We start from the raw sequence: 26,659 nt of genomic DNA on the forward strand, positions 1-26,659 counted from the left end.
GGAGACCCCTGCTTGTTGGCTGGGAGCCCAGGAGGGGTCCAGCCTCCCTGTGTAGCAGTGGCTCTAAAGCAAAGAGGCCCGTGTGCTGCCTGCAGATCCCACACAGCAAGGACCGCGACAGGGTTGCCATCCTGACACACAGAAGGGCTCAGGTGTGGCTCAGTCAGCTTACAGGCTGACACACTTTATTAAATATGAACGCCATCTCAGAGTTCATGTACTCCGGTGTCAGGGAAGTAAAAATAACTTTTCTTTAGAAACCTGATTCCATAGCTAATAACCAAAAGGGTACAGAGTGACAGGATTTAAAATCTCTAAAAACCCACCACTACAGTGTAGTGATATTAGGTATTTACAGCACTGACGAAAGCAGTAGGAATGGTCATGGGCCAGTGGGCAGTGAAGGGCAGGGAGGAGGGAGAGGCTCAGCCCTGTGCCAGCAGTGCAGCCCGACAGCTCTCCCGCAGCCTGGTGATGGTGGCCATGGACAGGCTCCCTGGCTCCGAGAACACTTTCTGGAAGAGAAACCATTTAAAGACAGATCAACCCAATAATACATTTCCACCTTGTTTGGAACAGCAAGAGGACAAAGCCACTTGCCAGTGCTCACCAGATACACCTCATGGTGCGGAGCCACCAGCCTTCCCTGCAGGGCCAGTTCAGAGGAGCCAGGCCAGTGGGCTCTGTATCCACAATGACCACAGCCCCCACGCCCCCTTGCCCAGGCAGCCACACTTCAGCCAGCCTGAGTGTCACCTGGTAGATACTGCAGGGCTGGGCTGTCAGTTCACCCAGAAGCCAGGTGGACCTGCATGCAGCACTGGCTCTCCTGGGCCATGCATACCCCTCTGATCCCTGTGCTTGGCAAGGGTCACTGCCCACTGCAAAGACAAGAGGACTCAGGCTTTGAGGGGGAGGTGGGAGCCCAGTGACCAATGGCATGCACACGGTACGAGTCCAGGCTGCGACTCCCGGGGGGAAGTTTGTCACTACCGGTCTCGTAGACTCGAGCAGGAACACACAAACCTGCAGAGACCCTGAGAACAGCCGAGCGCACCAGCCCCTTGACGTCCCCACGGGCCCTGCCTCACCCTTGGGCGGCACGGAAGCCCTGTGAATGTCTTTGTCCTGGGCACTTGGGGCTGCGACTCCAGTGGGGCGTCCTAAGCAGGGGGCAGAGCCCTGCAGGCTGCAGTGTCGCAGCTTCGCCAGGTCTTCTGGCCTGGTCTGCCCCGCGATCCTTGACCCCCACCTCCATGGCAGCCCCCACTCTACCCAGAAACTTCTCCGAGTGGGCTTCTGTCACTCAGCATCAAGACCTGAACGACCCCGAGGTCGCCTGGCACTGCCTCTTGCAAACCACACGCCATGGCCTGTTCTCACCAGTGCTGCTCCTCAGTCTCCACGGGAAGAACGTGTGGACCCTTAATCCCATAGAACCCACCATGAGGAGGTAACTGGTCATGTAAAAAATCGGTTATTCACAGAAGGAAAGATCAGAATCAAATTCTGTTTTCCAAAGTTCCAAAAGCCCTGGAATGACAAGAGGCCTTACCACAATGTGGATTCTCAGACCCTTGTGGCTCTCTGCACAGGAGGGGCCGCTGGCAGCTACCTAGGAAAGCTGTCCTGGGGGCACTGACGGACGGGGCTCCTGGAGCCCGCTAGCCTGCTGCCGACCTGGAGGGAGGCTGTGGGGCCACGTACCCAGCAACTGCCCAGTGTGCTGCTGGGCCACTCTTGTCTCCCTTGGTCCACTTCCCAATTCAAACCTGTGGCTGACGACAGGGCCTTGCCAGCCTGGGAAGCCGGGGCCACCTGCTCTGTGCTGCAGCTGTTCTGCACCTTTGGGTGAAGCACCAATTCCAGGAAGGTAAGACCCAACCCAAGACACCTATGCTGCCGCTTGGCGTTGGTGCTGAGGGAAGAGTGACGGGCAGCCCCAGGGCCAACTCCTGGGGTCCCTTAGGAGATGGCCACAGGTTTCTGGCCCTTTACTGGGGGGAGGCAACTGGCACTTAATTTGGCCAGAGAAAGCCAAAACAAATCCAGTGCACATGGGCACACTTAGCAAGGCCTCTGAGAACCCACTCCTGACTCCAGTCCCCTAAATGGTCCTTTCTGCCAGCCCAAGGCAGTGGGACACCCCAGGACATGTGCTCCCAGGTGTTCTGTCACCAGGGACTGGGCGTCTGCTGCTGCTGAGACCTCCAGCTCGGAGGTCATGGAGTCTGTGGTCTCTTTGCAAGTCTCTGCTCCTGACTCAGGCTAAGCCTATGGACTGCACTGCCACTGCCCCAGGGCCAGCGCTCAGTGCCCCATGAGAGAGGCCATGGTGCCATGCCTGCTAACATTCCACTTGGAACATCTCCTGGAGGAGCTCTGAGCAGGGGCCAGCACTGCCCCTCCAAGGGCACTAGTTCCTAGTGACCAGAGCCAGTGGAGCGGACCCCTAGGCTAGGGGTTCACGTGAGATGCTGCCCACAGCACAGAGGGTGTGCCCAGCAGAACCACTTGCATGCCACAGGCCACACGCAGAGCACAGCGCATGACGCCGAGAACCCCACAGCATGGGGAGGTGCAGCCTCTGCCAGAGCCTGCTGGGAGCAGGAGCCCACCTGCCGCAGGCTGTGCCCCAAGGCAAAGGGCCACTCTCCTGCACTCGGGCCACGCTCACTGGTACCACCCGTCACAAGGCAGAAGAAGAGCCAGTCAAGACTCCAGCAAGAGTGCCACCTGCTCGCTGCTCTGCAGTTTGCGGGGCTCCTGAAGCCATGTCCTCAGTTCTCCTGGCACCTAGCCGAGGCTGTGTGGGGTGGACCCCAAGGTGCGTCCCCCACTTCCTTTGAATCTGTATTTCAAGTAAGATGTTAAAACATGCAACAGGCCCCTTGAGCTCTGCTCACAGCCTTGCCCAGCCCCTGCAACTGCCCCAGAAGGCCTGTCAGTGCAGATCCCACTTGAATCTGTCTGCACAGTCAGGCTCAGGACTCAGCAGGGAGCCACAGAGAGGGACAGCCCATCAGGCCAAGGGTGAGGTCAGAGCATGAAGGCTGAGAAGAGATGGCCTGCTATAGGCAGAATGATCAGGAGAGACCTGAACAGGCTTGGACGAGTCAGCACACAGCAGCGGCCAGCCTGGCTGACATGGTACCACCCTGACAGACCCCAGGAAACCAGAGCACAGGCAGGCAGGCCTGTGTTCTTGTGCCCACCCTTCTGACCTGGCCCTCTAGGTGGTCAGAGGCAGCCTCAGACAAGGATGGGTAAGGGGAGTTGTGCCGGCACCCTGGCAGGCCACAGGAGAGGAGAGCTGGCTACAGCTGGAAGATGGTGGAGCCCTCCTGGAGAGAGGGGTCCAGCAGAAGCCCAGGTCTGGCACACAGGCAAGCTGCAGGCAGGGAGGGCCTGTGGAGCCCCCGAAGGTCGAGCCTCTGCAAAACTCGCCTGCATGAACGTGTGGCACTCGGTCACAAAGGTCCCCTTGGTGATCTGCTTGAACCTATCACAGATGTCTGCAACGCTGGTGGCTTCCAGGATGAACCTCTGGTGCTGCTTGATCAAAGTCAGGGCCACCCGGAAGAGGATCTTGGAGCCTTCGTTGAACAAGCAGTCCCAGATGCGCAGCACTGTCTGTGGAGACACAGACCCACGTCACTCTGGCAGCAGCCCAGGCACTCCTGGGCCCATGGAGGTGCTCACCTCCACTGGCAGGATGTCCACAAACAGGCAGATGAACCAGCGGGACACCAGCAGGGTCCACAGCACGCCGTGTCCCTCCATCAGGGCTGCCACTGCTGGCAGCTTCAGCCTCACCAGCTCTGCGAGGACCTCCTGGTCTGTCTTCAGGCCTAGCATCTCAGGGCTGTAGTAATCTGCCACACACGGGGGAGAAGAGAAACCAGAGAACTCAGGTCATGCTTGGCAAGCTGTCGGGGCCTTGTCCCCCTCTAAGCTGGAAGTGGGGACAGGGCTCTCCCCAGGAGGGTCCTTCCCAGGAGGAAGGACCAGAGTCTAGGAGCAGCTATGAATGATTCCCAAAATAAGGCCCCAGGAGGCCAGATGCCACCCACTCCAGACCCACTGAGGATCAGTTAAAATACGCAGGCAGGAAGCAGGGACTGAAAAAGATGTTTGCACACCCGGGTGTTCACAGCAGTGCTGTTCACAACTAAAAGGCATCCCTCAACAGACAAACGAGACACAGATGTCCATAGGATGAACTATCGCCCAGCAGAAAGACGAAAGGGCTCCTAACACAGGCCACAACAGGCCACCGTCCTCGAGGACACTGCGCTCAGTGGAATGAGCCTGTCCAGAAAAGACACACAGCACATGGCACCTCGTCTAAGAGGTCCCTAAGTCATCCCTCAGAGCCAGACGGGCTGGGTGGTGGGGAAGGAAGTCAGGCGGAAGGTGACACTGCACGGCAGCGAGGGCAGAGGGCAGGCGGGAGCAGCTGCCGCTGAACAGTATTCAGTCAGTCTGGTAGGAAGAGGTTTTATCCAAAGCTGGCTCTGAAGGGAGACAGAAGAAACTTAATGGATTCACAAGTCCCATCTTCAAAACCCCTGAAAGTGAGCAGGACTTTACAGGAGACCAGGTGGAGAGGTGAGGCCACAGGCGCACAGACCTGTGCCGGACAGGCCCTTGCAGGGCCGCTCCACTCCCAGCAGGAGAATCAAGGCCCTTGATTCAGAGGGCCCCCAAACTCGGTGTCTCACTAACGCCAAAGTGAGACGGTGAATTCATGCCATGTGTTTTAAACCAATAAAAATAAGATTCACCCTCAAACACTTCTAATAGCATTTCTGTCTTCCTTTTGAATAGACATTTGTCTTACCAAAGACCTCTGGGTTTCCTACTCGATTCTGAATGTTAACATGATGTGCTGAAGTGTGTCAGTGCTTGATTTGTGTTCCAGAACGCAGCAGGCCACCCTCCTGCCGTCACAAAGCAGAAGCTGTGGCAGAGCCCGTGTGCCCAGCACAGGGCCCCCACCCCAGAGGACCCCCACCCCACAGGCGGGGAGCAGTCATCACAGATGCCAGCACGTGACTGGGTCTCAGGGTAAGCAAACAACGCAGGGTGTCCAAAATGAAAGTTGTGACGATTTCAAGAAATGCCAGGAATTTTCAAAACCCCGTCATATCTTGATATTACACACGTCTCTTCAAAGTGAGAGCTGCTTGCTGTCTCTGCCTTCATACCCGAGAGCGTGCTGTTCAGCTGGAAGAGAGCCACAACGACCCCACATCTGTCAGCAGACTGGAGAGGGCTGAGCGGAGCAGCAAGCAAGAGGCGATTTGCAAGGTGCAGTGTGACCTTGGCCCCAGTACAGAGGCTTAGGACAGCTTCCATAAATAGAGGCGCTAAACTCACACGGGGCTGAGCAGGGTCTCCAAGGGCAGGATTAAGTCAAGTCCACAGCACCTTCCTTCCCTGAGTGTGGAGGGCTGGCAGCAGGCGCTGCACCCAGCAGGCACAAGTGGGCCTGGATTCCAGCACCCCCAGGGCCCCAAAGCCTGAGATCACACTGGGAGGGGCCACACGGACAGCATCACAGCATCTCCAGTGGCTGTGACCATGGCCTTCATCCTGGACTCTCGTCCCCCACGTCTCATCCATGAGAAGCTGGCATGAGGGCCATGATCAGCTCCCACACACACGTGGGGTCTCCACCTGGTGCTCAGTTGGAAAATGATGAGAGGCAGAGTCAAACAGACCCAGAAGCACCTCTGTGGGCTATCTGCGGGGGGCCGAGGAGGCAGAGAGGTGCCTGGCCTTTGTGGTAAGCCACCTATGGCTGAGCCAGCCCCAAGGAACCTAAAGGAAACAGAACATTTAAGAACCATTAAGACCACCCAATTGCTAACCACCCAATGACATAAAATGGGCCACAAAAACAGGCAACGCAGGTCACCTCAATTCCAGGGCAAGCCACACTGGCACCCAGGTGTACCCACCAGACCAGCCTTGGGCACTGGCAGTGTTGGGCACGTGGTGGGGACACTGCATCATGTGGGGTGGCCCAGCCCACCACGCTGACATGCCCGTGCTGGAGTCCATGCCACCTGGCTGGTCTTGTCTGCAGGTGAGGGCTGGGGAAGCGCTGTGCCATCCTGACCTCCCGTGACCCCAGCTCCTGGGGCAACGCGGCACCCGTGCTGAGGGCCACTCAGGAGACCCAGGTCCCGCCTGCACGGCTGGCGGGAAGGGAGGCTGAGGGACCTGAGTGGGACAGCAGGTCCTCAAGGCCCAGCCAGGAGACCTGTGCCTCCCCACAGTGAGGCGGGAGTGTCGCCACCTGTGGGGCAGGAATGAGAGACCAGGAGACAGGTCCAGCTGTGGCACACTGGGACACAGGAAGCAGGTGGCCTTTCCCAGGCAGGGCGCATCACCGTCAGGCAGCCACGCGCCTCCGTGAGTGCAGGAGCCCCATCAGGACTGACGCCCAGGGCCACACCCCACTTGCCCGCACCCCAAAACCCAGTGCACCCAGCCAACCCCCTTCACGGACACCCAAACCCAGGGCCCAGTCTAGGGGGCCTCAGACCACCCACTCCCCACCCCTCAGGAACAGGACCCAGGAGCCTTCCTCCCCCAAAACCAGGGACGGAGGGAGGACGGGAATGAACGGAGCCCTGAGGGCACTGCGCTGGACGAGGGCCTCCCAGGGCGCACACCCGGCCCTAGCGCCACCAGCAGGGTCTCTGGGCCAAGCATGCAAAACAGGGCCTGCAAGGACACCATGCTGCGCAGCCTGGGACAAAGGGAAGGCAGGCACCATGTGTCCACCCAGGGTGCAGCAGTTGCCACTGGCACAGGGTGGCTGTGACCTCAGGGTCACGGGACCAGCAGCTGCCCTTCCACACTCAGGAGCCTCTCCCTGCAGGACAGACTGTCCGCAGCCGCACTGCCACTAGCAACCTCGTGGCCACCTTGGTGCCCAGTCTATGCCCAGGGCCACCTCATGGCCTCCTGTCCTCAGGAAAGGCAAGCATGGCAGAGGCTTGAGAGGGAGGCCTCCTTCACCCAGTCTTTCTTACAGGGCACAGTCTCAGTCTGCCTTGGCACGGGTCACTGCTGACCTCTGCCCAGCTGATAAACCTTGCCACAGGCCTGTGTGAGCATCAACGGAGGCTCAGTACTGCCATGGTTCCAGGCATGGGGGGTGTCTTCGGGCATGTCCCCAGGGATGAGGGGACACGGCAATATTTTTTACGTTTACTTAGTTTTTGTGTGGTATTATGGATTGACCCCCTAGGGCCCTCTACCACTAAGCAACATTCCCAGTTCTTTTAAAATATTTTTTTTATTTTGAAATGGGATCTAAGTTGCTGAGGCTGCCCTCAAACTTGCCATCCTTCTGCCTCAAGTTCCCGAGTCACTGGGATCACAGGTGTGCACCACTGTGCCGGCTCACTGAGTTATTCTTAATGGGGCAGTGGAGAACCCTGTGACATCCTGTTGAGTCTGTGTCAGCCTTTCATTCCCCAATGAGAGAACTTTAAAAAGAACTCTTAGCCACACATACTTCAACTCAGCAGCTCTGAAAGCTGAGGTCGGAGGATCCCAAGTTCAAGGCCAGCCTCAGCAGCTAAGCAAGACCCTATGCAATTTGGCAAAACTATGTCAAAATTAAAGAAATAAGCTGGGCGTGGTGGCACATGCCCATGATCCCAGCAACACAAGAAGCTGGGGCAGAAGGATCGCGGGTTCAAAGCCTGCCTCAGCAACTTATGGAGGCTCTAAGCAACTTAGTGAGACCCTGTTTCTAATTAAAATACAAAAAAGGGCTGGGGACGTGGCTCAGTGTTTAAGTGCTCCGACGTTCAACTATGGTAACGAAACATTAAAAAAATTAAAATATATATGTAAGTAATTAGCTCGTTAGACAGCAATAAAAATAAACAGATCTTAGAGCAACCAGGCATGGTGGCACACACCTGCAGCCCCAACACAGGAGGCTGAGGCAGGGCCACAGAGTGAGACCCTGCCTCTTACAAAGGTGAGCATACAAAAACATTTTTATTTTCTTCTCTCCATATTTTGCTAAGTCCTAAGCCTATTAGTTTAGAAATGACACATTCTTTAGGGCACAACACTGTAGAATTTAACTGAGGAAAACAAAACATGCAATGGTCCCTTGTCTGCCTGGCAGGGAGATCAAGTCCCAGCTCCTCCTTGGGGAGGGGAAGAGCCCCAGGGTGCCAGGCTCCACTGGAAGGACCTGGCTTGGCATGCTGTGGGATCCTCCCCTCTGAGGCCCAGTGCTAGCCAAAGAGGCCGGAGAGGAGTCGTGTGCTACCTGACTGTTCAGTGGTGGCACTGGGACTCAAGCCCCTGGCCCCAAGACGTAGCCTCCTGTGGCATGCTAACTCAGCAGGGGCAGCACTCACCCAGCAAGCACCAAGCTCAGGATGGGCAGCCATGGGGGAAGCCACCAGCAGAGGATGGAGTCCTACTCAGCCCTGGCTGCAAGCAGCAGGGCACCAACAGCCCACACCAACCCTGCTCTGCTCCTGGGACTGGAACTTGGCCTTGCAGAGTGTGCTTGCGTGACCCCGCTCAGCCACCCTGCTGGCTCGAGCTGAGGCATTTCTATGACCAGCAATGAAGGGCCTGCTCCCTGCATTTCAGGGGAAATCAGGTCAAACCAGTTTTTCAGGACATGCAGGCATCAACTCACCATGATGCCTTCTCCCACGACCAAAGATCCACAGGTGTCATCCCAGAGCCCCACCAGCCTGACTGGCTCCTCTGGAAGACAGAGGACTCCTCTTCCTGCAAAGAAGCCACAAACTGCATTGTACAGTAGCACCCTGAAGAGGTGGCGAGGCACCAAGGGTTCTCAACTGCTTGTGCACGTGGCTTCCTGCTGATCTGCACAACTAGGAGGAGAGGGGCTTGGAACCCTGAACCAGGGCTGAGTGGCAGACAAGGGGAGCCAAGGACGGCCACAGTGCAGAAGCCCTGGGGTGGGGTGTTGGCAGGTTGCTCAGTCCTCTCCTCCCAGGCTCCTGAAATGCACGGACTGACACCCATTCTCAGGGATGCAGGTGACTACTGCCAGTTTTCAGCGGCTCCACAGTTGGAGGCCTTGCTCAGCACTGGCCTGCCAGAGCCCTCACCACCTTCCCCAAGTTCATGGGCAGCCAGGTTTCTGTCTGTGAATGGCCTGTTGGCCATATCCTTCCCCTGACGCTGTCTTCCTCTCAGACCTTTAGGAATTCTTAAGACAATCCAGATCCAGCCCTTGGTTCATCACATGGACCACAGATGCCCTCTGCCCACAGCCACTTTGCTCATGTCATCTGTCACCAAGACTAGTTTGTTTTCACATGACTGAGGTTCTCAGTGTCTTTTACGCTTTCAAGTTGCATTCAAGAGCTTCATCTCACTGCAGCCTCACAAACTGTTGTCTTCTCCGAGCTTCAGAGTTGTGCCTTTCACAGTGGAATCTTGAACCCATCTGGAATTGAGATAAGGACCTGATTTTGTTTTCTTCCAGGAAGACAGTCAATTGTCACAGAATGGTGTTTTAAATAGTCTTTTTCCCATTGACTGATATGCCTCATCAATGACATTCCAATAGACTGGCAGATGCAGCTACAGACTGGTTGGTCTCTGGCTTTTCAGTGCTGTTCCACACATGTCCTCACCCATCCCAGACTAATTCCACACCACCTTAATCATTAATCAATCTCCAATCTCCTTCTTTTAACTTTTAACATTTCTTGGCCTATCTTGCCCCAGACTCTTTGAAATGATTAAGTCATTCTTGCATTCCTGAAATAAAGTGATTTTATACAAAAAAAAAAAAGTACTTCACAACCATTTCCAGATTCCAGTTGCTAACTCAGTGAGCACCTTACCAGGGATGAGTGCACCTGTGCAACAGAGACTGTCCTGCAAGACATCACGTGTACACAAGCTTCTTAACGTGAGCTTCCTAACGTGAACTGAGGAGACACTTAAGATTTTCCATTTTCTGCAAGATTTATTTTTAAAAGTTTTATGGTGCTGGGACTCAAACCCAGGGCTTTATGAGTGCTAGGCAAGCACTCAACTTGCCAATATCCACCTCAGACCAATTTTTTTTTTTTTTTTTTTTTTTTTTTTTTTTTTGAGATGGGTTCTTGCATGTCACCCAGGCTGGTCTCTAACTCCTGGCTCAAACGATCCTCCTGCCTCAGCCTCATGAGTACATGGGACCACAGATACATGCCACTGTGCCCAGCTAAGATTGATTTTTAAATATAATTAAATAAAACAGGAATTATCTGTTTCTTCAAGGTTTGACAGTAATGAAAACAAGGTGTGCCCCTGAGGTCGACTTTGTTAGACTGTCTCTCAACGCCCAAGCAGGACAGATGGGCATGTGTCTGTGCAAACTGTCACTGTCACGATCATCAGGCCTGGATTTCCTGGACTCTTCCAGTGAGAATGTGTCTGTGTATTCCTCATACAATAAAAAAGAGACCAGGAGGGCAGCACGAGGGCCCTCACGGAGCAGGACGTGAGGATGAGCAGCGTGTCTGCGCTCTGCCATCTGGAGGGCTCCTGGTGGTAGGAACCACCCCTTTGCTCCCCGGGCTGACGGTCACCCAGAGTCCTGAGTTTGAATCCAGACCCGCCCTGTGGCAGTCTGGTTCACATGAAGCTGGGCGTGCAGTGACCTAGGGATGCAGCTCTGGTCAATGCAGCTGCTGCAAGGAAGCCAGAGCCTGGCCCTTCTCCCCTCCGACCCACGTGCTCTCCTGCTCAGGAGGGGGCCTGCACCAGGACAGGAAGGTGCTCCCAGGCCCCAGAACGGGGCCGACACGCCAGGCTGCATGGGAGGACGGGCTGACCTGGCCACGCCTCCTCCTCCACGCTGGGCCCGGGCAGCAGCACCAGTTCCCAGGTGGCGCGGTGGCTCCCTCTCCTGTGTGGCCCTCTGTGCTCTGCCCCGGCTGCTGCGAGGCGGCAGCACCCCTCAGCCTGCCTGCTCCTCCCCGCAGTCACTCAAGGGCCCTTCCCGGGAGCACAGGCTGACGTCCCACGCCTGCAGACCGTCTGTGAAGCAGTGCTGCACTGTCCAGCGCAGGACCGACCTGGGCCGGAGTGAGAACGTGTAGGCGGTGCACCTGGCGCCTGGACGGCCCCTCGGGCCGGAGAGGCAGCAGCTGCAGCGCCAAGGCCCTCGTGCCTCATGCCCTTGTCCCTGGTCGGGCACGGGGTGCTCTTCCCAGCTCCTGCGTCAGGCTGGGGCAAGGCAGGAAGTCAGCTGCCCCAAGCCACTGTCTCCTCTCCACCCAAAATGACCTCACACTGCAGCCCACAATCTGCACTATGCTTTGCTAAATTTGGTAGCTGTTCTTATTTACTAGTAAGTTAAAAAGCATGAAGATTTAAGAAGAATGATTTTCCCCCCCAAAGTAGTAATAAGTGATTGCTATCGTGCTGACTAGCACTCACAGTCTCAATGACCAATACACAGGGAAGCCAGGCTAGCCCCCCGGCAGCCTTCGCGATCCACGGACTCCCTGGGGAAGGACCGCCAGAGGAAGAGCTGAGCCAAACCCATGGCCAGAGCCACGCCCTGCTCTGCCAGAGACCACAGATACCCCCATGCCCACCAGTGCCCGCATCCAGGCCGGGACCCCGAGGGAGACAACTGTGAGTTCACTAGGGCTGCAGGGTCAGCCAGATGGCCTGGCTAACCCTGAGGCAGGGCACGAAGGCACGGCAGGGGCTCCAACATACCAGGCAGTATCCTTCCAACAAGAGCGTCCAGGAGCCAAAAAGACTCTTCCTCATTCTTTGTTATGAGAATCAGATATCCTGCTATGAAGTTCATTCCCTGAAATGAGAAGAAAAGAGAAGCAAAACTCATACTGAGGTCTTTATGTTCTCTTTTGTTTTTTGCAGTACCAAGGATTGAACCCGGGGGCCCTCCCTTCACTCAGCTGTAGCCCAGGACCTTTTTATTTTCTGAGACTGGGTTTTGCTGAATTGCCCAGGCTGGCCTTAAACTTGCAATCCCCCTGCCCCAGCCTCCCAAGTCACTGGGATTGCAGGTGTGGCCACCACAACTGGTCCCACTGAGTCTTAAAATAAATGCCTTGCAATCAGTACTTGTTTGCTGCCACTAGGTTCCCGGTTCTCCTCCCTTCCCTAAAACTGGCATGAGTCTAGAACATCTTTTGGTAGAATTTTAGAGAAACCAAGTGTCTGCCAATAGTATTGTGTTTATTCAACCTCCATAAAAATAAGAAAAAGGTAACAGTTAAAAACCCCTGAACAAGGCACGGAGCACTGAAGACCATGCTCTGGGAACCGCACGGGTCAGCCCACCAGCCCTGGCTCCCAGGGGCTGTCTGACCACTTGCTTGACATGGTGCTCTCCATGCAAGGTGAAGTGACACCAGGGGCTGTAATCGTACAAAGTGAGGGTCACGGCCTGACCACAGAGCTGTGGAAATTGTGAGAGACTCGTAGCACATGTTCCAAAGGGCGTGTCGGAAACATCGAGTCTGCAGCCCTCCGAGTGCGGCGCTCCTGATGCTGGGGACCGAGCTGCCTAGTAGTGTCCCTGCCAGGGGACCGGGCCTTGCACAGGAGATGGTGAGAGTGGTACAACGCAGGTGAGGCTGCAGGAGCGTGACAGCTGGTGAGGCCAGGGCCTTGGTCTACACGTGCCACCGAGGGCTTGCTGAGCCGATGCTGGCTGCACACCCCAGGGCCGCACCTCCAGTTGCACAGCAGAACTCAGAACGCGACTCAAAAGCCAGAAGCAACTGCACAGAGACCCTGACATCAAGGCTGGGAAGCAGAGACCAGCCAGAGTCAGGGACAACGTGAACTGGGTCTGGGGACAACCACGCAGAGGACCATGCTGACATGGCAGCACCCATGGGCGGCCACCTTGGGGGATCAACCAGAACCAGATCACATGTGCGGTCCACCACCCCACCGAGAACCAGGACCACGCGTGCGGTCCACCACCCCACCGAGAACCAGGACCACGCGTGCGGTCCACCACCCCACCGAGAACCAGGACCACGCGTGCGGTCCACCACCCCACCGAGAACCAGGACCACGCATGTGGTCCACCACCCCACCGAGACATGGGGAGGGGCCTCAGAGTGAGGCGTGCTAGAAGCCAGGTGGTGGCAGTTGCTGCTGGTGTAGGTGAGGGTCTAATAGGGTTAAGACCCTCATGGAAGGGGAACATGGGCACTGAGCACACTAAGCAGGCAGAGCGTCTTGGGACGATGCGCCAGAGATCGGGGTGCTGCATCTACAAGCCCAGCACAGCCAGAAGCTGGGGGAGGCTGGGACAGACCCTCCCTCACAGCCTGCGAGGGGGCCTCCAGCCCCCAGCACACCTGATCTCAGGAGAATGGACTTGTGATGGCTCCATCAGGCAGCATGTGCCTGGAGACCCCGGCCCCAGCCAAAGCTTGCCCACGTGTGCAGCCCGGCCCGCAGAGCTCCGGCATCACATTGAAACCGTGCATGTGTTTGAAAGCAAGGCTATTTTTTCAAAAGCCAAAAGAACAGAAAGTAGATGATCTAAAGACGTTTTGCTTCAGCTCCTTTGAGCCACGGTCGGTTCCTCGACAGAAGGCAGCAACAGCAACAGGCCAAGAATGGAGGGGCATCTGCGTCAGTGCCCTGCACACACCGCAGCGTCCAGCAGCACAGTCTGCAGGCCTGGCCCTGGTGTCCACCCAGGGACGAGCACGACGCCGTCCTCCTGTCTGCCTCCTCTGTCCTCTCTGCCCACACCACTGCCCTGGAACCCCTTGCTTGCCCAAGTGCAAGGGAGGGCTCTGCAGTGGGAATGGCGCTGCCAGACCTGCTCCCTCAGCCAGGCCCTTGGGCTCCCTGGCACTGACTGGGCCTCTGGAGCCACTGCCCCGGATGAGGAATCAAAATCGCCAGGCTATGGACACACTGCCCTCCAAGGAAGCCTCAAGCCAGCCTCAGCCACGAGAAGCATGTGAAGCTTGTGGCCCCCAGCTCAGGAAGAGCTGCTTCCCACCCTATGGCAGTCCTGGGCTACAGCTGGCAGCCCAGGGTGGGCACGGTGCTGGCCCTCGAGTGCCTAGTATGCGTGCTCTCCTGGTACCTGGGAGGCAGCCCCGCTGCAACTGCAGCCAAGCTCCCGGCGCTGAGACCAGCGGCGCACAGAGGCCCTGACACGCCGCCAGCCTGGGTTCTCACTTGGGCTGTCCCCACTTTCCAGGTCGCGAGCGAGCACCCATTAGACCTGCCCCCAGACAGACGGGGAGATGGTCTTCCCACAGGCCCTGCTAGTTCACCAAAGCAAATCCAAACAGCACCAAAATCCACAGGTGGGGTCTCCCATTAGATTGGGCTTCCAGAAGTAACCCTGAAGGAACGTGCCCCACAAGGCCTGAGAGAGGCGACTCAGGTCCTGCGACCCGGTGCCGCCTTCTTGCCCCCTGCCCTCTGCCCTCTGCTCCCAGCCTTACCCTGTCCACACTCCAATGCCAGGTGCAGAGCAGACGCTCTACTGCTTTCTCAGAAACTGCTGCAGGCCACAGCCTCCAAGAGGCGTGCGACTCAGGGCTCGTGGACCTGGACAGCGCCGTGAGCTCCAGGGTGCCTGGGGCTCCCTCCCAGTGACCTTGTGCTGGCGCAAGTGCCTGCAGGCTCACCTGGCAGTACCCCACACCTCGGTTGTGCATCCCATACGCCAGCAGCACGTTGTACAAGGTCTTCTGCAGGCAGGGCTCGGCTGTCTTCCGAAACCGCACGTTGTCTGGGAAGGTCCGGTTCAGATCTGCAGGGAAATTCACCAGAGAGGTCACCAGCCAAGCTCTGCATCCGCCCCGCACAGTGGGACTCGTCTAGGACCTCAGGAGTGGCCACAGCCTGGTCACCTCTTGAACTGACCCAGGAAAAGTCAGCACAGTCCAGGTGACAGGCATACTGTGTCAGGAAGAAAGGGGTGTTCTTGGATTCTGGGGAAACAGGCAACGGGTTCCAACCATCCTTTCTCTCAGGTTCAGAGATGGCACAGCAGCTATCCAGAGCCACAGCCCTCAGTGGTCCACCTCCACACTGGCCCTGCCAGCACAGCCCACCTCACCTGGTCCCAGGCCCCCCAGGAAGAGCCCGCCCCCCAGGGCAGGGTGACCTGGGGAGCTTCCCAGTTCTGAAGACCAAGCACACAGCAAGGGAGAGAGACTCCCCCAGAAAGAAGCAGACACAGCTGAGCCCAGGCAATCAGTCAACTGGCACTGCTGGCTTTTGAATGAGGTGGCTCCCTGCTGGCTCTGCCTGATTCCAGGCCCACACCCCTGCTCAACATCCCCACCCAGGCCCCAGACAGACCTTTCTGGAATTGTCAACATTCAGATAAACAGAACTGGACAAGGGGAAAGACTAGAGAGACAGCTGTGGACTCTCCTTCGGGGCCCCTGACGGGAGAAGCTGCTCCTTCTCTGAGGTCGTTCCATGGGGAAGGAAAAGGCCTAAGAGGACAGACGCACTCACCATGTGACCCTAAGAGGACAGACGCACTCACCATGTGACCCTAAGAGGACAGACGCACTCACCATGTGACCCTAAGAGGACAGACGCACTCACCATGTGACCCCGTGAACCGGCTTGTCCAGATGCCTCCAAGCTAGACACAGAGCCCCACCCGCCCAGCAGGCCTGCTTCCAGAAGTAGGGGCCCAAGGCAGGGACTCCAGCAGACACCCACGTCTTCACACGTTGCACATGAGAGCCAGGCGGGAGCCGCCGAGTGTCCACTGGAGCCCCAAGGGTGAACTAAAGGTGGTGCCCACATACTGGTAGGCCACTGTATCCTCGACCACTGCTCAAGGCCACTGCTCAGGGACGGACACCCACTGGGATTCCTCCTGTAAGGACCCTCAGGCAGCTAGCCAGAGACAGCAGAGTGGGCCTGCAGGGCCCGGGGCAGGGGGGCAGGCGAGTGCCCAATGAGGACAGTCTTTGGCAATATAAAACGGTAATGCTTATGTTCTGCCTTTACTACAATAAAACAGAAAGATGCATCCAAAAACCATGTTCAACAGAAACTTTAAAGTCATTTCTCAAGCAAACGGCAGTACTCCATTTGCTTGGCTGCGCAGCCTCCAAGAGCGCCCCTCCCGCCTCCGTCTGCACCTCTGCCCTCCGAGGGAGGTGCCTGGGCCGCTTCTGCTCCGAGGCCTCTGAGCACCACTCGAGACAGGGCGCTCTTGCTCCCACACCACCACCCAGCCACGCCTGCTCCCCTGGCAGGAGCCGTGGGGACACTGCAGCCAGTGGGGTGTGCAGCCCGCACTTCAGGGCCACCCCACTCCTCCACCTCTGGTCTTGGAAATGAGCGGGTTTGTTCAGAAGTCGTGTTGGGTCTGCATCTGTTTCCCAAAAGCTTCAAAAGCGGGAAGGAGATCTGTTTCCTAGACATCTCCTATTCGACAGAGGCCAAGCCTCCCTCCGCACTTTGAATTTCTGAGGGCTCAGTGAGCCCAGGGCTCACTAAAGACTCTGAGGACAGGAAGCACAGGCGCTGCCGCCAGCACGCAGACAGCTGGGAGTGGCTGGTGAGTGGCTCCTGGGCACACACACCAGGGTTGCAGGGCGCTGCTGGCCAGTGCCACGCTGTGCCCATGCTGCTGGCTGCCCCGTCTCCTGAGAGGAGAGGTGCTCCCATATTTCCTGGATGGGTTAAAAACACTCTTCTCCCCATGAATGCTTCAGCATATTTTCCCTCCAAAATGTAATCTCAAATCACAGCAGGCGACGCATCTTGGACCACACAGCGTTCTCCAGGGGCCCGGGGACGGCAGCACAGGCCTCGCTTCTGCCCCTGCCGGGTGGCCATCCACAACCCACCACGTGCAGGCTTGGCTCCCACCTGTCCTGATGGCCTCCTCCAGGCAGGAACTCCTCTCACCCTGGAGCAGCCGGTGGTAGTAGCCAGGGTTCTGGTCCATCTGGGCCTGGGCTCCACTCACTGCCATCCAGACACGGGCTCGGTGCTCCAGCGGGATCCCTTTCCGGACGTAGCGTTTCACTGAAACCAAGAGGACGGACAGTGCCCGCGAGTCAGCACCAGGAGGGCTGAGCGTGCCCCTCGCGGTCGTTGCAGCCCTTAGCTCACACGCGTGCCCTCCGAAGACCATGAGAGGGCCCGAGACCTGGAGTGCCTCCCCCAAGCCCACACACGCTCTGCAGAATCCTCCACAGCAGACGCTCCCCAGAGCCACCACACGGCGCTGCTCTGTCAGGCCACCGACAGGACAGGCGGGGGCTCAGGCTCCCCGGACCCTCCTTTCTGCCCGCCCTACGAACTCTGTGCCAGGTGCCTAGACGTGGAGACAGGCCTTGCTGAAGGCTCCTGCTCTGGGGAGACGTGTCCTCAGCAGCCACGGTGCCCTCTGTGCCAGCGTGAGCTCAGATGGAGGCACACAGCGGGCTCCCCAGCGCACACAGTCAGGAGGAGAAGGCCCTCCGCAGGAGGGGGCAGGTAGGTGCTGACCCCCGGCTGGTGCTGGAGCTGCAGGCAGGCTGGCTGGGGCCACAGCACAACTTCAGGTGGCACAGCCCCAGAGGACCCCTGGCCCCGGGCTTAGGTGCTGACCCTGACCTGGAGGTGGGGAAGCAGGGGGACCGAATCAGGGGCAGCACCCACATACAGTGCAGACTGGCCTGCGGGGCATTTGCCAGCGGGGCTGCGGGGAGTGCCAGCCAATAGAGGAGCTGAGGCGTCCTGCCATGAGCAGACAGGACAGCTCAGCGGGGCCACGGCTTTGGTGCAGGTGCTGTGTCCCTGTTCAGTCATTAATCTGTATATTGAGCCTGACACCTTGTGGTTTTATGTTCACTGAACATAAATAAAAGAAAAAACAATTTTTTTTTTACAGTGCTGGTGATCAAACCCAGGTCTCATGCATGAGTCTCACCACTGAATCACATCCCCAGCCAGTAATTAGTAATTTTCTAAAGACCACAGAAACCGACATGACCAAAAGCAAACAGCCAGTGAGCCACCTCAGATAACTGACGCCAAGTGAGACTGACATGCTGACCACTTAGACCAGGTGCCCCTCTATGCTTCCTGACATCAGCCTGCCGAACAGCGAGTCTTCAAAGCTTTGCTGTGCTCCTTTGACAATGAACTGTGAATACGCTGTTCTAAGTGATCACACTTAGGCAGTGCCCTGTCTATGTGTCCGCTGTCCCCCGAGGCCATATGTTAAAGGTTCTGTCCCAGGGCACACTTCTTGGAGGAGCAACCTTTAAGAGTGGAGCCTCCTGGGTGGTTCCTGGGTCACTGGGAGTTCTGCCAGACAGGGACATCCCTTCCTCTGCTCTTCTGCTTCTTGGCCTTGGGGTGGGGTGAGCAGTCTAGTCAGCCATATGCATCTGCCATGACGCCTGCCTCACCAAGGCTCAGAGCAGTGGGCCAACCAAGCATGACTAGAGCCTTCGACACTGTGAGCCAAGAAAGACCTCAGCTGACCGAACAGGACAGAGAAGTGAAAAGTCATGCACTCAGTGAGATTCCACAGGCAGCACAGCCCCAAGAAGGACCTCACGGGCTCCAGCAGGAAGGCCACGAGTAACACACCTTACTAGCACAAGTTTCAGGGACCCCACAGTTATGGGTATCTGGGCCTGGCCACCTTGCAGCAGGACCAGGAGGACAAAGCCCGCTGGACCTCCCAATCTAGATCCTCAGCCACTGCTGACAAGAGCTATAGGCAGCCAGGAAGGTTCAGGGCAGGAAAGGACAGACAGGAGCACCACCCACAGGGGCCAAAAAACCTGGGGAAATCCTCTTTGCAGCTTAGGAGTGTCCCTGAGGATCCTGCTCTGGCAAGGTCACCTCAGCCCGCTTGTCTGATCACCGCAGGTGGGAACAGTGAAAGCACGAGTTGGTTCTGTTTAGAATTCTAGCAGACAAATGATCCCACCAGGCCTCCCCTCCAAATCAGCAGGCTCTACTGAAGTTGGGCTGCAGGTCTCATGACCCCTCAGGGCACTGTGACCAGAGGGCTCTGAACGTTTGCATGGCTCTGCGCAGAACCGCACCAGGAGGGGTCAGTTCCAACATGGGCAGGGGCCATTCTAACTAGAGGAAAGGAAAGTGTGAAGCAGGGGCATCTCTGCAAACCAACAGCAAACAACCAGAAAGCAAAAAATGTGAAGGAGTCACTTACAGTAACACCAAAAAGTAACAGGAAAGGGGACAAACCAGAGGAAACACTTGCAGGGTATGGAGGCTGAACGCTGCAAGAGGAGCCGGCAGAGCCGAGCAAGGCAGACACACCTCACTCACGGACTGGGAGACCGACAGAGAGGCCCATTCTCTCCAGATCCATCTACAGGATCCTAATCACAGTGCCCACCAAGGGCACAGGAAATACACCTTGAGGGTAACAACAAGCCTCACTCGAAAAGCAGAAAGACCCAAAACGGGCTTGAGACTGAATTGGAAGAGTCAGATGATCTGATTTTAAAGCTGACCATAAAACTACAGTACGGACAAAAACGTACAGGTGAAAGGCCACACGAGTGGATCGGTGGAGCACAGGAAAGAATCCAGGACAGGCTCACTAGACAGAATCAAGTGTTTTTTGGCAAAGTTTCAAAAGAAACTCAACTGCAAACAGAAAAATCTGTCCAAAAGAACCAATAGCTAAAAAAACATAAAATGGTAACAAGAACATGTAGCCACTTGAATGTTCCTAGGTTTTTGGTGGGAATGCAAAGTTGTACAGCCACTTTGGAAAAAAAGAGTTTACAATTTCTTTTTCCTTTTTCGTGTGTGGGGAGCGGAGACTGGACCCAGTACCTTGCACGTGCTGAGAAATGCAACTTCTTGCAAGTCAAACATTTGACAGGACCCAGCAATTCCAGTCCTAAGTGTTTTCCAAGAGAGACAAACGCTAAGTTCATAACAAAGCGCGTGAATGTGTACAGGGTTGACTAGGCACGTCCCAAATATCAAGTGATGGACAGAGATATCCATAAAGCGGATCACTCCTCAGCAGTGGAAGGAAATGAGCTACTGGTACACAGGATCGTAGATGAGTCTCAGAAGCATCGTGTTGGAACTAGACTTGAAAGGCTGCACACAGACTGTCTACAGTGGAGAGCAGATGGCGGCGGCCTGTGAATGAGTTCTGCAAAGAAGTGGGATTTTTCCCCCAGTACCAGGGATTGGCACCCACTGAGCCACATTCCTGGCCCTTTTTATTTTTTGAGACAAGGCCTTGCCAAGTAGTTGAGGCTGGCTTTGAACTCATGATCCTCCTGCCTTAGCCCTCTCTGGGATGACAGCCTTACACCATCACACCCAGCAAGAAACAGTTTTTGAAGGAGATAGAACTGTTTTGAATCTTCACTGTGGTGAGGACTATGTCTAAACTCACAGAAATATGCACAGACAAAAGTAAGTTTCACTGTGAATTTAAAAAATAGTCTGGCAATATAGTTTTGTTTTTAATGAAAGGGCAAAATGGTCACACACACCAACTTTGATGTAAGACACCTGCTCTGGCCAGGTGCAGTGATGCACACCTGTAATCCCAGTGACTTGGAAATCTGAGGTAAGAGAACTACGATTTCTAGGCCAGCCTGGGAGACTCAGAGAGATCCTGCCTCAAGAAATATAAAGTGTCAGGATGTAGTGTAGTGGGAAGATGCTCCTCGGTCCTAGCCCAGAACAAAACAGGAGACACCTGCTCTGCTGACATGCAGCTGCAAGACCTGGCAGACCTCCCAGTCTCAGGTGCACAGGGAGACAGGGCAGGTGCCGGGGCAGGGCAGGGGTACCATGGGGCCCAGATGGTTGCAGAAGTAGCAGCTACACTTTCAGGTTACAAAGAACAGAGTTTTCTGCTACTTTTTGACAAGTTTGCTATCTGAACCTACACTGTTTCTTTATCAGGGAATGGGAAGGTTTCCTGCCCTCCCAGACTGACCCCCTCCCAAGGGCAGGGCCTGCCCACAGATGTATCCCAGAGAATAAGCTTCCATCTGTCTGCCCTGACAAAGTAAGAAAAGTCTCATACTTTTGGCATTTGTCTTTGAAAATGCTACTGTAACTTAATTTTAATTCAGGTGTGTTAACATCTTAAGCAACTCAGAGGGATATCTGCAAGAAGTCCTTGTCACACCCAGACAGAAAATGAAACAGGAAAGCAGGACCTTGGTGCGGAGCTGTCTTTCTAGGCTACGGGAGCAGCAGGCTATAGGGCTGCTGGCAGACATGATGGGAAAAGAAACTACTGTGTTCATTGCACCCACAACTGGCGTGCTCAGAGGAACGAGTTTCGCTGTGTTCTTAAGACAGCTGAAGGCCAAGATCTGTAGGTGACTGTGCTACCGGGCACATCAAAGCTGGGCAGCACTGCCGCAAAAAGTGACAAACCCCTGAAGGAGGGAGATGTCACTCAGGGCCTGAGGCTGAGCACCATGGCCACGCCCTCACGCCTGGGCCCTGCCATATCTTCTCTGGGGACACTGCCACCCGACTGCCCCAACCTAGAACATCTGTCAGGAAAACCTGGGTCCCAGGAGTAACGTGTCCTCACCTGGAGTTCTGCTTGCACCAAGGGCCCCTTTGTCCACAGTGAGGGCCCCAGAAACTACACCTTGAGCCAGCAAGGACACAAGGGTGCAGACTCCTGAGCCCCCACCAGACTAAGCAGGTCCCCATTTCCTGCCAGAACCTCAGGTGATGATGCCCTGTGGCTCCCCGCCCTCAGGCTGAGGATCGCTGGGCCGCAGACTGATCTCCCCAACCTGCCAACATTCCTTATGCTTGTTACCATAATCTGTCTCATTACATCACTAAAGAAATATTAGCTGGAAAAGGTTATTTCAATAAAAACTAAGTCAAATTTTTAGAAAGAGTTGAGATGGTGCTCAAAAAAAGTAAAGCAAAACAAAAACTGCTGGATCAGGTAAGGTAACGGTAGAAGTGGGGAGCGAGGCTCTGGAGTGTGTTCTGCATTCAGATGGCTTCCAAAATGCCTCCCATTTCTGCTCCACCGAGACCCTCCCCACATGGGAAGATGGCAGACTGGGGCAGGCACGGCTTCCCTGAGAAGATGATGCAGACCCACCAGTCAAAGGACAGCAGCACGGGATCACAAATGAATGCCGACGGGAGGAATGTGCCCGATTCACATGAGATCTCAAGGTGTGTGTCCTTGACATCCTTCAGGGACTCTCTGCTCTACCTGGGCCCCTACTTTGCAACCCACTGCAGAGCCCGAAGCCATTGGGTGTGAGCTGGTGTGCTGGCACCTGCTCCTGGGGGACACCTGGGCAGTCCCTAGTGGTCACCTCTGCAGGAGGCTGGGGCCTGGGGCAGGCAATAAGCAACTTCATTTTCCAACCTCTACTGTGACTGAAATGTTTGCTGTGTGCATAATTTTTTGTTTTTAAGTATATGCACACACGTGCAAGTGCATGCGCGCGCGCGCACACACACACACACACACACACATTTTACCTGTATATATTATACACGGTGCAATGGCTGTACACAATCAAGTAGCTTTTTAAGTTAAAAGATCAGGCAAGTTTTAAGAGTAAATCCAAAGGAAGAAAAGCAGAAGTACATGCTTGCTGGAGCAAAAAGGTGTCCAGCCTGGGATGGCAATACGTATGCACCTGCAGCACACACTCAGGGCCTCACCTCAGCCTGTGAAGCCCAGACCAGCGGAACCTGAGCCCCTTCAGCTCTGCTCTGTAGGCTACACTGTCTGTCAGTGTTGAGCCTGGGGCACCTGCGCCCACCCTCATAGCAATGGCCTGGCCTGGGAGGGAGGGCAGGGGCAAGAAGCCCAGGGGCTGGAGCAGGTGACCAGCCTCCCCTGTCCTCTTTCTTTCAACCCAGCACATTTCTGAGCACGGCCTGGGCACCACCCTGGCCCTGCTCACTAACACCTTTAAAACCCTTCAAGCGCTAGGTGCTTCTGTCTGCTCACTGTTCACTGGGTACTCCAGTCCCACCCGCCAGTGCAGGCAGTGCAGGGTCCTGGGCTTCATCCCTTCTGTCCCTCACACCTCTAACCTTTGGCTGACCCAGCTCTGTCCCTTGAAGCCTGGCCTTCACTGGCCCCTCTCAGGAGGTGGCTCCCAAGCCCCCAGGCACTGCAGCGCTAGTGGGCTGGTGGTCTCTCTGTGGCCTCCTTCTGACGAACTCTTCCTTGCCCACTTAACAAACACCAAAGTCCCCTTCCTGGCCATACCACTTTCCAGGGTGGTCGGGCTCAGCACGGAAACCAAAGATCACTACGGGTGGGCTTGGACGAAACGCTGGGGTCTGGAGGGAGCCCACTCACTGGGCTTCCCTTCCTGTGGGGAAGGCAAGCATTCCAGGAGAAGGGGAAAGGAGAGCTGCCCCGGCTGGTCCTGAAGGTAGGAGACCTGCTTTGTTTCCAGGTGCTGCGCCTTGTCTGGAGAGGCCACCTCCCTCCGAGCCTGCCAGGCGGCTCCTGGGGAAGGAGCTGGACTCTGCCCACCCGGGCACGAGGGCGCTGTGCGGTCCTCGCGGCTCGCTCACCTGTGCTGCTTTTCCGGACGCCACGGCCTCCCTTCAGCAGTCTCGACCATTTCATTGCTCTCTTGGTGAGCACTACCAGATACGTGGAAAAGAATTCTTCATAAGCTGCATAATCGAAGTCCTCGGGCCTTTCAAACCCATACGGATCCACCCTAGACAAAGAAACCTGTTTCCCAAACGAAGTTTCCTCGCCGCGGAGACGGCTGTGTCCAGGCAGCGCGGCCCCCCGACCGCCTCCCGCCGGGCCCTCCTCCTTCCGCGACGCCCTCCCGGCCGGACGCCCCCGGCCCCGCACCCTGCGGACCCTCCTCGCTCCCCGACACGCCTCACCGGCTCTCTCCCGGGCCCCCTTCCTGCCTATCCTCCTCCCTCCCCACACCCCGGGCCTCTGCCCGACCGTCCTCCCTCCCGATCCGGCCACACTGCGGGACCCTCCCCGGGGACAGGCGGCGCGGCACCCGGAGCCCACCAAGCTCGGACTCGGCCTCCGCCACACACACCTGGGCACCCGGGCCCGCGCCGCCTGCAGGCGCTCGGCGCGCTCCATGCGGGAAGGACCGCCGACCCCACCCGAGCGCGGACCCCAACCCGGGGGAGCCCAACCCAGTGGCTGAGCCCCAGCCAAGTGCGCCCGCAGCCCCGGGGCGCCCGAGTCCTTCCGGCGGGGGCGGGGCCCGGGCGACCGCGGAGCGCCGGGGAGGGAGGGACAAGGGAGGGGAGGGAGCGGAGGGGCAAGGGGAGGGAGCGGAGGGGCAAGGGGAGGGAGGGGAGGGGCAAGGGGGAGGGAGGGACAGGGGAGGGGAGGGAGGGGAGGGGCAAGGGGGAGGGAGGGACAGGGGAGGGGAGGGAGGGGAGGGGCAAGGGGGAGGGGAGGGGAGGGAGCGGAGGGGCAAGGGGGAGGGAGGGACAGGGGAGGGGCAAGGGGGAGGGGAGGGGCAAGGGGGAGGGGCAAGAGGGAGGGAGGGGAGGGGAAAGAGGGGAGGGGAGGGGCAAGAGGAGAGGGAGGGACAGGGGAGGGAAAAGAGGGGAGGGGAGGGGAAGGGGAAGGGAGGGGAGGGGAAAGAGGGGAGGGGAGGGAGGGACAGGGGAGGGGCAAGGAGGAGGGGAGGGGCAAGGGGGAGGGGCAAGAGGGAGGGAGGGGAGGGGAAAGAGGGGAGGGACAGAGGAGGGGAAAGAGGGGAGGGGAGGGGCAAGGGGGAGGGAGGGGAGGGGAAAGAGGGGAGGGAAAGGAGGGGAGGGGAGAGGCAAGGGGGCAAGGGGGAGGGGAGGGGCATGGGGGAGGGAGGGGAGGGGAAAGAGGGGAGGGAAAGGAGGGGAGGGGAGAGGCAAGGGGGCAAGGGGGAGGGGAGGGGCATGGGGGAGCGGGGAGGGAGGGGAGGGGAAGAGGGGAGGGAGGGGAAGAGGGGAGGGAGGGGCGGGCGGGCCGAGGGAGCGGTCGGCAGGGGCGGGACGGAGGCGAGACCAGCGATGGGGGAGGAGGAAGGGTGCAGAGGGCGGAGGGTGCGGAGGGTGCCCGCGGGCGCGGCGGTGGCGGGCCTGCGCCGCTCCCGCGCCCCTGCGACCTCTCCGCCCGCGGGAAGGCTGGGGGTCACGGGTGCGGTTGGGACTCTTCTGCGCGTCCTTCAGCCTGAACGCCCAGCAGAACAGACTTCGGCCGCGCGGGCTCCTGTTTTGTTCTCTTGTGAGCAAACCCCGTCTTCACTTGCTCCCCTCCGTTTCGGGGCCTTGGAAGGCCTTCATCCTGCGCCCGCGAGGGACACCCGTTCGGCCTCCTCGGACCCCGGGGTTGGGACCGGGACCCTGAGCCAGCAGGAGGCGGAGTTCCGCCCGGCGTCCATCCCCGGGTGTGGGCGAGCCGGGCCCGGGGTGGGCGCAGCATTGCAGCCCCGCAGCCGCGCGGCGGGAAGGGCAGGTGGGCCGCGGAAGGAGCGGCCCCGCGCCCGGGCCTCGGCCTCCGCGCGGCGTACGGGCAGCGCCTCGTGAGGGTGGGAACTCGGCGCCCTGCGATCTCTTGGGCGCCAAGACCGCGTTGGCCGCCTCTGGCCCCGGTCGCCAGCATGGCATCCTGGGGTCTCGGCCCTTTAGCGGGAGAGCTACCCGCGGCTCTCCTTTCGTGGCCGCGCGGCGTCCGAACTTGCGGGCTGGGTTTTGATCCGCTGTGGGACGGGGCGAGGGAAGGGCCCGCTGCGGCCTCGGCCTCCCCGCGCCCGAGCGCTTTTAAATGGAGTCCGCAGTGGGCGAGCCGAGAGCGCGTCTTCTCCCCAGCGTCCTGCGACAGGGCCTCTGTCCAGGACTGCCCTCCCGAAGCGGCTGCCCACCCGGGCGGAAGCCCTGCTGGAAACAGCGCGAAAGCTGGATGTGTAGCAAAGAGAGGCCGCAGCCCTGCGCCGCCGTTTGCCGGGCTCTGAAAACTGACGCGGGCGCCGCGTTGTTCCAGAACGCGTCCTGCGAACCCTCGCAGGGGGCCTGGGAGGACAGCAGGTAGCTGCGCGGGCCCCACATGCGAACCCCCTGTGCTCCTTTTCAGCCTTCTCCAGGCCCTGGAAGACAGCCGAAAATGTTGTACTCACAGAGCATAACCCCAAATTCCAGTTTCCCAGCTGTGCCATTTTCTAGTTCTGAAAAAAAAAAAAAAAAAAAAAAAAAAAAAAAAAAAAAAAACACACCTCTTGAAGTTGCAGCTCAGACCAGACCGGCAGCCCTTGGCTTTTGAGAGATAGTGTCCCTTCTTCCCGAGACCACTCTGTGCCCTGACCTGTAGGGTCATTTTCCTTTCCTTGCACAGACTCAGATCTGCTGTCACCCTCACCCTACGTGCTGCCCAGCCATGGCCCAGCCAACAGAGCTGCCGGGCTCAGCCAAGGGCCCCAGCCTCTCCTGCTGCCCTGCTTCCCTTCCCCTCAAGCCTCGCATGGGGCTGTAGCCCACCCAAACAAAAGTAAGACGCCCTTCCTGTTCTGGTTGGACACTACCTCTCAGCTCCTTCATCCCTTCTGTTTCCCTGCCCAGATCTGGCCTGCATGCTTGGCATGACCCAGCTCCATCTGGCTGCAGGTTGGCAAGCCCCTGAGGCTGCTCTTCTGTAATTCCTGCCTCT

The 26,659-nt window shown here is 57.6% G+C and overlaps 1 protein-coding gene across 4 annotated transcripts; it reads right to left on the reverse strand.

Annotated features, from left to right (window-relative positions):
* Positions 1-148: 148 nt before the first annotated feature.
* Positions 149-24,244, reverse strand: GRTP1 (growth hormone regulated TBC protein 1). 4 transcript variants are annotated; one of them, XM_079136741.1, is made up of 8 exons: positions 24,063-24,243; positions 23,563-23,714; positions 16,894-17,052; positions 14,676-14,800; positions 11,752-11,848; positions 3,703-3,875; positions 3,444-3,633; positions 149-511 (listed from the first exon to the last, which is right to left on the reverse strand). In XM_079136741.1, exons 1-8 carry the CDS (start codon positions 24,107-24,109, stop codon positions 426-428), a joined length of 1,029 nt encoding a protein of 342 aa, XP_078992867.1. In that variant the 5' UTR covers positions 24,110-24,243; the 3' UTR covers positions 149-425. The 4 variants fall into 4 exon arrangements, with proteins under 4 accessions (XP_078992867.1, XP_078992866.1, XP_078992868.1 ...); XM_079136740.1 differs by having other exon boundaries at positions 149-515; positions 3,448-3,633; positions 24,063-24,242; XM_079136742.1 differs by lacking the exon at positions 3,444-3,633 and having other exon boundaries at positions 149-515.
* Between the last annotated feature and the right edge of the window lie 2,415 nt (positions 24,245-26,659).

Source organism: Sciurus vulgaris (genome assembly GCF_902686455.1).
Source record: "Sciurus vulgaris genome assembly, chromosome: 4".
NCBI lineage: Eukaryota > Metazoa > Chordata > Mammalia > Rodentia > Sciuridae > Sciurus > Sciurus vulgaris.

What these genes read in the sequence shown, in the direction of transcription:
- GRTP1 (XM_079136739.1), bottom strand. Translation starts at nt 24,109, where the DNA reads ATGGAGCGCGCCGAGCGCCTGCAGGCGGCGCGGGCCCGGGTGCCCAG. An exon ending in CGTCCGGAAAAGCAGCACAG is followed by an intron (nt 17,053 to 23,562) that starts GTGAGCGAGCCG and finishes TCTTGGTTTCAG; the next exon opens with TGAAACGCTACGTCCGGAAA. An exon ending in GAGGTGTGGGGTACTGCCAG is followed by an intron (nt 11,849 to 14,675) that starts GTGAGCCTGCAG and finishes TTCTCATTTCAG; the next exon opens with GGAATGAACTTCATAGCAGG.